The sequence below is a fragment of the Tursiops truncatus genome, chromosome 21 (genome assembly GCF_011762595.2).
Source record: "Tursiops truncatus isolate mTurTru1 chromosome 21, mTurTru1.mat.Y, whole genome shotgun sequence".
In the NCBI taxonomy this organism is placed as follows: Eukaryota; Metazoa; Chordata; class Mammalia; order Artiodactyla; family Delphinidae; genus Tursiops; species Tursiops truncatus.
The window spans coordinates 17187502-17198243 of record NC_047054.1 but is presented as its reverse complement, the minus strand read 5'-3'; the positions used below and the strand labels follow the sequence as shown (position 1 = coordinate 17198243).

The following is a 10742-nucleotide window of genomic DNA, read 5'->3' as shown; positions in this document are numbered from 1 at the left end:
CCCTCTGAAGGCAGAGCAGCCTCCCCACTGAAGCCCCAGGGCTCTCACGTCTCAGCTGCAAGACAGACGCCGTGTCCAGCAGGTACAGGGCTCGGTGCAGAGCCGGGACAACCGAGGGCAGTGGTCTTGTTAGTGAGAGCCAGTGAGAGACCTGCTGGGAATGAAGAGAAATACTTAAGGGGCGCTTTTTACAGACAGAGCATTATAGCTGCACTTGAGCTGGTGGGCAGAGCGCTGGTGATGTTTGGACAGCTACGGTTAAATGTGACCCCATCAGTACCCGCAGGATTGCGCGGGGCCTGCTTGAAGTTGGTAAATTTCGTGAAACGCCGAGCGTTGGGGGAACTCGATGAGTGGCTGCTATAATTGACATTTCGCTCTCGCCCTCGGCGCCGGGAAAAAGCGCAGCGCTTCATGGCTCCGCCAGGTGGCAGGAGAGGTTACATTACACAGAGAATTTTTTTTAAAAAAGGAAAATCCCCAAACTTTCCCCCCAAATCTGTTCTTCCTCATGAAACCGAATCCTCCAGCTGCGGCGTCCCAGGTGCCCGCCCCTCGCCCGCCGCCTCCCCTGGCGCCCCTGCCCTCGCCCTGCGCTTTCCGCGCGCCTCGGACCTGCTGTCCCCCGCACCTCTGCCCCACCCCTTGCCCTGAAGATGAAGGTCTGGCTGCTGCTGGGTCTTCTGCTGGTGCACGAAGCGCTGGAGGACGGTGAGTTGATCCCGGACCCCCACCCCGCCCCCAGCCCTCGTCGTCCTCCAGGTCTTCTAACTTTAGACCTTCCGAGGCCCAGCCCTGGAGCCACTCCCTACTCCGTGCACCTGCCCCCCCCCCCCCAGGAGGGTCTCCTTACCTCCCTCTCTCCACCTCCCCTCGGAGCCCCTGGGACGGTGGCAGCTGCTCTGACCCTTAGGATCCCCACCAGAAGCGCTCCTGCGCTCCTGGAAAGCTCTCGGCAGCCGGCAAACGGAACAACCCCAGGCAGCCCCTGGTCCAGCCCCCAGTGTCAACGTGTCTGTCTGGGAGCGGCGGATCGTTTCCACCTCCGCGCGGCGTTCGCCCCGCTGCTCGTGAGGGCGGGTGCCACATAAACTGAGCCTTTTGCAAAATTCGAAGAGTCCTCTTCCCCCATCTGCAGTCCTAGATTCGTTTCATAAACCAGCGTGGGCTTGAATCCTGCGAGATGTGCCTAAGTCTTAGACCAGATATTTCTGGGTATCAGACCTTCTGCAAACGACTCAAAAACCCACAGCTGTTACACTTCTTAGCGGATTGGAGGGGAGAAGATGAAGGACATGGATTTATGTACACCATATGGGGGCCCTTGTGCCGCTGAACTTTTTTGAATGTGTACTTGTCCTGGGCCCACCCTGTTGTGTAGACTCACAACCACAGGGCCAGACTTTATTGTGCGTGTGTGTGTGTATTGTTGTATTTCTATGTCTATTATCTATATTTCTGTTGCCATTTAATTGTTTGGTTGGCTCCATTATTTTTCGATTGGTGTTATTCGTGCAGTATATTTTGCATCTGTTACATCCTGGTATCCTGAAATCTCCCTTGGAATTCTGCTCTGCAGTCACTATTTTTGCTGGTTTTGGTAGAAAAGCAGCTTTTGCTGTTATGCAACTTCCCGCTGGGGCCAGCTCACCCTGGCTCACATCTTTCATCCACTACTCAGTCCTGACCAGTTCCTTTCTTTCCCATGAAACTAGAAGCATTGGCCAGAAAAAGACCACATTCTGGTTTGCAAAGTCCAAAATGGTTGTGGGACTTGAAGTTGAATGTGAGGCTCCTTAAGCCTAGAGCCTTGCTAGATAAAGTGTAGGCAGTGCTTCTCCTGGGGAGGGGCGGGGAGGAACAGGTCCTCTTTGCCTAGAGAGCAGTTGGCCTGAGTTCGCGGTGTAAAATACAATATTAAATTGCTCCTGGCAGGTCCTCGTATGTGATCGCTGAAGTGATGGAAATGTAGTATTTGGTATCACTTTTTGAATAGGGCAAGAGATGGTCAGACAAAATAATTTCAAGTGGCCCATTCGCTTGGTTACACAGTTCACCCAAGATGCCTGCCGCAGGGGCTCGGGGGGCAGCCTCAGCCTCTGCCTCCTGAATCTCTCCCAGCTAATGTGTGCCCAGACCATGATTACAAACAGCTGCCTGAATCAATTAGCATCTGTTTGTCAAACGTAATTTATACAAACGGTATAGATTTATGAGACAGAAAGTTGAACACAGACTGAATATTTTATAAGAAATAATTGATAAATTTTAGATGTGATAATAGCACTGTGGCTTTGCTTTTAAAAGTAAAAAGTAAAATATATAGTATAAACTATTTGTGAACAAAATATTGAACACATAATTAGAAAAGTAAATCTGCTTCAGTAAAGTATAAAAGTTTTTCTAAGCCTGTTAAGAATGTTTTCTCGGGTTTGAGTTAACATGTGGCTGGCTGGGACCAGGAACTGAGAGTGGCTTAGGTGGGGTGCCCTTCCAGTGCCAGCCCCGATTAACAAGTCGGAATATGGTGCATTCCTGGGTCATCCCAAAGCACGAACTGCAGACACAGGCCCATGACTCAACTTCTCCCACTGCCTTTCAGTCTTTCCGCTCACTTCTAGGAGAGGTTTTCTAATAGTAAAAGAATTCCCTGTAAGCATATACTGGGTGTACATCTGCTCTAACCCAGCAAAGTTTGCCTGGCTTCATTCTAAAATGCTTTAAATTTTTAGAAGTAATGTTATTTCTTCTCATGAAGAGTGGGAGTTGGAAGGGCATGCCACTCCTGTGGCATGAAAGTGAGGCATGAAAACGGTTAATAGAAGGCCCAAGATGCCACTTAGAGCCAGACGTGGCTCACGGCACCTGATTTTCAGCATTTGTGTGGAATACATGCCACTGTGTTTGTTGATACGGTGCTGCCATTTTTACATAAAAGAGGACAGCATCGCAGGTCCTTACCAGCTTTTGTTATCTACATATTTTTGCCCAGTGTTGGGAGCAAATGATGAAGTATAAATATTGATTTGTTACTGCTGTTTTGTCAATCTCACGCCACACCCTTGATAATACTAATTTGATCTTCAGTCTAACGTGGGCTTATTTTCGGTCCTGCGAAGGTTCCCTTTCTGGGGAAACTAAAGAGGTTCATTATGATGTGAGGGCAAAACAGCCTGATCTCTAAGAAGGTAAGGGGAGTGACACTGAAAATGAGTCTCTCACCAGCACTCGGTATCACTATTGTGACTCAATTTATTCCTTGGATAAAGGATAAAAATTAGTTCAGAAAACCTTATAATGAAAAAATTGTAAAAACTCTCATTGTTCACAAGTGCAAATAATGAATGTTTTGAAGCATTTAGGATCTTGGTCTGTACGTTTGACATACAAAATCATCTCTGATTCTTAGAGCTGAAAAAGAGAAAAGTTTAGGGGCGACAGAGAGACTGGGGCAGTGTGCCAGCCAGAGCAGTGAGAGAAGTTCTGAGGACTGATGGCTGCCCCTGTACAAGGTTATAAAGCCCTGCCCTTGCGGTGCTCTCGTAGGAGAGGACAGGTAACAAGTAAAGGTAACATTTCAGGAACTGATAAGCGGCGTGAAAAATCAATAATCAGGATGTATTCGTTTCCTAGAACTGCTGTAACCAAGCACAAACTAAGATGCTACAAGTTCTTAGTTCTCACACAGTCCTGGAGGATAGGAGTCAAATCAAGGTGTCAGTAGGGCCATGCTGCTGCTGAGACCTCGGGCCGAATCCTTCCCTGCCTCTTTCTAGCTTTGGCTGGCGGCTGGCGATTCTCAGTGTCCCTTGGCCTACAGCTGTATTTCCCCGATCTCTGCCTCTGTTGTCACTTGGCCATCTTCTCCCTCAGTGTGTGTCTTCATCTGGCATTTTCCTCTGTGTGGAAAGGACACAGGCTTATTGGATTAGAGCCCACCCTAATGACATCATCTTTATTAAAAAATTTTTACTGGAGTATAGTGTTTCTACTGCACAGCAGACTGAATCAGCTGTACATGTACATATAGCCCCCCTTTTTTGGATTTTCTTCCCGTTTAGGTCACCACAGAACATTGAGTAGAGTTCCCTGTGCTATACAGTAGGTTCTCATTAGTTATCTATTTTATACATAGTATCACTAGTGTATATATGTCAATCCCAATCTCCCAATTCATCCCACCCCCCCTTTCCCCCTTGGTATCCATACCTAATGACCTCATCTTAACTTGATTATGTCTGCAAAGCTCCTATTTCCAGATAAGGTTACATTCACCAGTTGCAGGGGCTAGGACTTCAATGTATCTGTTTGGAGACACAGCTGAACCTATAAGATAGGGTAAGAGGATGGAGAGGGCTGCCGAGGGCAGTGTGCGTGGGGTTCGGATAGGAGGGTCAGAGGCCAGCTGAGAGGGAGGAAGCAGGTGCTGCTTGTCTGAAAGAAGAGCCACGAAGCCAAGGGCATGAGCTTCAAGGTGTCCTCGTGGTCACTGTGGCTGAAGGGGCATGAGAAGTGAGACGGGAGTTGGCAATGCCCTGTCAGGTGTGGGAAGACTTAGGGCTTTATTCTAAATTAGCTGAAAGTCACTGGAGGGTCTCCAGCGGGGAAGCGCCCATGGTCTAACTTATATTTTCAAAGGTAGGAGTGCTTAGGTAGAAGCCAGGAGCCTGCATAGGGGGCTCTTTTAATAGTCTAGGTGAGAGTGGTTGCAGTGGGTGTAGGGAGTAGAGCCTGGGTTTGGGGCCTATTTTGAGGGCAAAGCCAAGAGGGTTTGCTGCTGTACTGGACGTGGCTTTGTTAAGAAAGAAGAGAATCCTGTGTGACTCAGGTTTATGTTCTGAGCAACTGGGTGAATAGAGTTGCCATTTGCCGATAAAGGGACACCGGGGAAGGAGCTGATTTGAAAGGGCATCTAGGGCTTCCCTGGTGGCTCAGTGGTTGAGAGTCCGCCTGCCGATGCAGGGGACGCGGGTTCGTGCCCCGGTCCGGGAAGATTCCACATGCCGCGGAGCGGCTGGGCCTGTGAGCCATGGCCGCTGAGCCTGCGCATCCGGAGCCTGTGCTCCGCAACGGGAGAGGCCACAACAGTGAGAGGTCCGCGTACCACAAAAAAAAAAAAAAAAAGAAAGGGCATCTAGAGTTCAGTGTGGACACGTCCAATTTGAGATGCCCACTAGCCTTCCAAGTGACACTGAGTAAGCGACAGAATATTCAGATCTGGATTTAGAGGCAAAGTGAGGACAGGAACAAGGCAGCTCTCAGCGTATAAATGCCGTTAGTGCCAAGGGGACTGGTGAGGCCACTTAGAGACTGAGGAGTTGCAAGGATTCAGCCCTTTGGACTCAGGCAGGAAAGGAAGATGAGGAAGGCTGCCTAACGGACCGAGAACCAAGACAGTACCATGTCCTGGAAGCCAAGCGAATAAAGTGTTTGGAGAGAGTGGTCATTTTGCAGAATATATAAATATGGGATCATTACGTTGTTCACCTGAAACTAATATGTTAGCTGAGCTGTCAGTTACATCTCAAAAAAAAGCGCCATGAACTGCGTTCTGATGGATGCTTAGAAAAAAAAAGTATCAATCTAAGGTCTTTATCCTGAAATAGAAGTATCTAATCTTAGAAGCTGCTCTCATAAGAAAATGATACTTTAAGCAATGGTATTAAGGGTATTTTGGAGTGGGGTTCCAGAACGGGTAGGGAAAAGAGGCTCTCATCATTCTACATTTTTACCTCCCTACTGTCATTGCTTTCTCAACTTCTCGTATTCTCGGAAAAGTATATGTGTTCCTATGGGGTGTTTCATGAGGCATGGAGAAACGAGAGTGGGGTGTCCCAGTTTATACACCTGGTTAGGGGAACCCCTGAGCTACCCAGCAAATTTCTAGTGTGGATATTTAGATGCTGCTCTCAGGTCAGACCTTTCCCCTTAACTGCCCATGGAGAGAAAAAAGCGAACCGCTTCAGATCTTTGATGTGGATGGCTGTGTTTACAGGGAATCCGTATCTAAGCAGCTGTCAGTGATTCTTCTAATGAATTTATTTTCTCCTCCCACAGAGTCTCATAGAATTAGAGAGGTTAATAGTCAGGTCACCTGTATTGAATAAGCTTTGATTGCAATCAATCCTTAGCTGATGCTGAAGAATTAGTCCGTTGCCCTATGCACTTCTGGTTGTGCAGCATTTACTCATTCATTTTGGAGACGTTTTTTGACCAGCATCTCTTCACTTGGGGATTGTAATGTATGCCTTGGAAAAGCATCTCCAGCCCTTCCAGGAAGGTTGTGCCCTCATCCCGGGCATCAAGTTCTGTTTGACTTGGAACTCCTTGTCAAAGCCCGTGACCTACCAAACAAAGAAACCTCTTAGATAACGGTGCTGTGCCTGAGATTCATGCAGATAAAGTGAAAATGCTGATCTTGAGTGAATTGAAAGCCACAAGACGAACCAGAAGAGACGCTAGATCTGGTTTTTCACTGCCGCCTTAGTAACCTTGGGTGAGCTACTTGGCATCTGTGGTCTCAATTTTTCACCTGTAAATTAGGAAAAATAACGAGCTGCTTTACCTCCATCACAAGTTTATCATGGAGATCACCCTGAGACTTTACGAGACAACCACAAAACAAGCAGCACCTCGCTTGCTCTTACTTACTGAGGGTCAGACACTGGTCTCAGCATTTTAAACATATTAACTCGTTTAATCCCCACAGCAATCCATGAGATAGTCATTATTACCATATAATTCTCAATCTACAGATGAGGAAAGTAAGAGAGAGGGTAACTTCCCAAGGTCACACAGTAAGTCAACAATGACTTCATGACCTAAAGTCTGTAATGACATTTAATGGTTTGTGACTTTTGTCATTTATTTCTCTAAAATATACTGGGCCATAATCTCAAAAATGCAATGGTGATGGACTTTCACTTTTGTATATCTACATTGTGAATGCTTAAATTTTTTTAGGCCTTTGGAAAATAACTAATTTACTTAGTTAGCCTGAAGAGTCATTCTTTGAAAAAGATAGACATGGGATTGCAGAGTCGCTCAGTCCTAGGACTTGTCCGTGGGACCACTGGTCCGGCTCCTTGGACTGTGTGTCGCCACTGTTAAACCACGGGCCAGTTCCATGGCCAGGCAGCTGGACCGACTGATGGGCCTATTTGGTCATAAGGTCAAATGATTTTTCAGGGATGATAACACATTTGAAGGCGTAATACCCATAACTAGTTAATCCAATATTGCTGAGTAGCATCACCACACGGGATCTGAGAGCTTAGAATCAGGGAAACTGCGTGGGCTGCCTAAATCCCCTAGGATTTACAAACTGTTGTTGTCATTTCCAATAGCTTGAATTCCTGTTCATGATGAAGAAAAAACGCCAAATTAGACATCAATCCAGAGGTCCATGACTCTCACAGGCATAGTTTTTTTTTTTTTTTTCTTAGTATGTGGGCCTCTCACTGTTGTGGCTTCTCCCGTGGCAGAGGCGCAGGCTCCGGACGCGCAGGCTCAGCTGCCATGGCTCACGGGCCCAGCCGCTCCGCAGCATGTGGGATCTTCCTGGACCGGGGCACGAACCCGTGTCCCCTGCATGGGCAGGCAGACTCTCAACCACTGCGCCACCAGGGAAGCCCTCACAGGCATAGTTTGACCGAAATGCTTGCAGGGCACAGATGACTTGGACAGCATCATGGTAGGCTTTTAATTTCTGCCTTAAGAAAGAGACAGTGACTTTTACCTATTGTAGCAGTGAGGCTTATGCTTCACAATTGATGTTGCTGGATTAGAATATTTCTGTGGGTCTAATATGTTCCCAATGATTACAGTGCTCTTCCTTCTGGGAGGTTGTGGAAATGTGTGCATGGGCACCCCTGCCCACCCCCATCTGTCATTAGAACGCTGGGCATAAATAAACCAAATGTGCAGGGTCTGGGGAAGTCTTGACAAGCAGCAGGTATTGGGACTCGCCTTGGAGACTAGGGCTCAAGAGCACAGTCCCGCTCCCCAGAAGGACTGAGAAGGCTCAGCAGGGCCCGTGACCCAGAGGAACCAGAGTAGAGGAAGGGTGGGAGATAAGAAGAGAGACAGGGGCTTCCCTGGTGGCGCAGTGGTTGGGAGTATGCCTGCCGATGCAGGGGACACGGGTTCGTGCCCCGGTCCGGGAAGATCCCACATGCCGCGGAGCGGCTGGGCCCGTGAGCCATGGCCGCTGAGCCTGCGCGTCCGGAGCCTGTGCTCCGCAGCGGGAGAGGCCACGACAGTGAGAGACCCGCGTACCAAAAAAAAAAAAAAAAAAAAAAAGAAGAGACTCAGACCCCGGGAAAGGAGAGGTCACAGATGGACCTGGAGTCATGGAAAGGCTTGCGGGGCTCAGGCGCGACGCAGCCACACCCAAAGAAGGCCACGAGCCAAGGACTTGGTGTTGATACTGAGCTCACAGTGGGGTTGGTTCCAGAGTCTGAGCAGGGCTGAACCAAGAGTGGAGGCCAAATGGCTCCTGTTTCAAAGGGCAACACTCCAAAGAAGCCAAGTACATCATTACACAGTTGAGTCCACGTCAGCTGAGTTTTGGGACAAATCATCAGACTGTGGCTCCATGAAGCGCTCACCAACTGCACACGCACCAGTGAACAGCCCAGATCAAGACACAACGGTCCTGGCAGCCCCTCTCCTGTCCCCTCCTGGTCATCCCCAACCCTCGCAGGAAAGCCACCGCCTGACTCCTCACCTCAGAGATTCAGACCTGAAGTTTCTAAAAAAATCAAGTTTCTAACATTTATAAATCCGGAAACCTGCATTTCTGCCATCCTGGGAGAAATCAGATCCTGGAACCCTGGACACTCGCTCCCTCCAGGCAGCTGTCCCTTCGGGAGGGCGTGGCCTCTCCAGGCCCACCTGGCTCACCTCATTTTGTCACCAGCCTGGTCTGTGGTTGCACAGAGCTTGCAACACTTGCCTTTTTCTGTCTCTTAATCCCAATTTCAGTGTCTCTGTACTCTTGACCATCCAAGCCCTTTATACATCAAGGTAACATTAGATAAATAAATACGAACATCAAAGAGGGAAAAGAATTTTCTCCTGATTTATCATATTTCTCCATTTTATACAAATGCCCTGTAATTCCCTCAACTGGCCAAGGTTTGTGTAGTTATCTATTCAAAATATCTACAGGCTGTTGATCCTCATGTAGTGAAACGGGGGTCAGGAGACCTGAGTTTTACTTTCACATCCTGTCACTAGCCAGCTTTGTGCAATTTAACTTTTAAGGCCTCCTTTATTATTTTTTAAAATGTATAACATGAGGACCTTAAACAATCTCTCAGGATCTTGTAAGTTTGGACGTTTTATAATTCTGTGGGCTTATAGCAAGGTCACCTTGGAGCTGATGCAGACAGTGGGGCAAATGAATTGCTAAGTCTCCTTCTCTTTGCTGGGTGGATACAGCATATGGCCGTGCGGGCTGGGTGGACAGCTGAGATTTCTGGAACCCAGAGGTATTCCAAGGGCAGGGCAGCATTGTCTGTAGAGAAGGGAAAAACAGCGGTAAGAAAATGGACTTAAAGGTCATCAGTTCTTACCACCATTTGCCAGCAATTCTCAACAATGTTGGTGATGAAATACTCCTCCCCCCAGTGTATTTTGTTGGCTAAATTCTAAACCTTTGCTAAAGTTACCATTGAGTTTTAATAATGTATATGTATGCTTTAAATGAACACAGGGTTAGTACTTATTTCTTACTGAGCCTTGTATTCTCCATGGATGTTGTCCGCCCTGACACACACAGGCACCACAGTACGTACTCATTTGGGAGAAAGTTTGTGATGGTTTGAAATCTTCTGAGTGTGCTTGCAGTGTAGTCTGTGTCTCCACTCCCTGGAGACTCTACATATTCCTGGGTTTAAACAATTGGTTCAAAATGAACAAAGACAGCACTGAGATGGCAAGGACCAGAAACAGACCTCGAGAGGCTTCAGGTCCACCATTCTGGGTACCACCTTAGAGCTGGTGAGACTGAGTGTGAACCACAAGAAAAATTCAGTTACTAATTGGTTTAAAGCTAAAGAATGAACCAAGAAAATAATGATTATTCCTGAAAATAACTTTGACATAGGAGGAGAGGGATATTAAAAACGATCTGTTTCAGGGGTTGAAGACTCTGGGTATGTTAACCACCAAAGTCCATTGTTCTCTCCTCATGTTTGTACCAGTTACGGGTCAACATCCTCCCAAGAACAAGCATCCAAAGGAGCCTGGAGAGAACAGAATCAAGCCTACTAACAAAAAGGTGAAACCCAAAATTCCTAAAATAAAGGACAGGGACGCCGCTGATGCAACACCAAAGACACAGTCTATAATGATGCAAATGACAGATAAAGGTCGCTTTCAGAAACCCGCTGCAACCCTGAGTCTGATGGCAGGGCAAACTCTAGAGCTTCGATGTAAAGGGAGTAAGATCAGATGGAGCTATCCCGCCTACCTTGACACCTTTAAGGACACCCGCCTCAGGTAAGCCTTTTCTTTTACTTGTGTTGGCTCAAGGATTTGGTTTCGTACCTTTGCTTAATATCACATTGTGTCTGACATCTACCATTTTACTCTAGCAGATTATAAAAATGGAAGCTCATTGAGCAAAAGCCATTGGTTTTATTGCTTCACCCAGTTAAAAAAAAATTATTGCAAATCCTACCAACATTGTTGAAACAGTGAACTCTTAAAGGAAGCCGTATGACAGCCGTAATTAA

General features: G+C 47.3%; 1 protein-coding gene across 7 annotated transcripts in view; it reads left to right on the top strand.

The window, feature by feature from the left end:
- The first annotated feature begins 514 nt into the window (after nucleotides 1–514).
- PDGFRL (platelet derived growth factor receptor like) overlaps nucleotides 515–10742 on the top strand; it is a 59273-nt gene continuing 49045 nt past the window's right edge. For all 7 annotated transcript variants that reach the window (XM_073798601.1, XM_073798600.1, XM_073798599.1 and 4 more), the window contains exons 1-2: nucleotides 515–711; nucleotides 10209–10506. In XM_073798601.1, the coding sequence (XP_073654702.1) occupies nucleotides 657–711; nucleotides 10209–10506 (353 nt within the window). In that variant the 5' untranslated portion in view covers nucleotides 515–656. The remainder of the gene's footprint in view (nucleotides 712–10208; nucleotides 10507–10742) is intronic.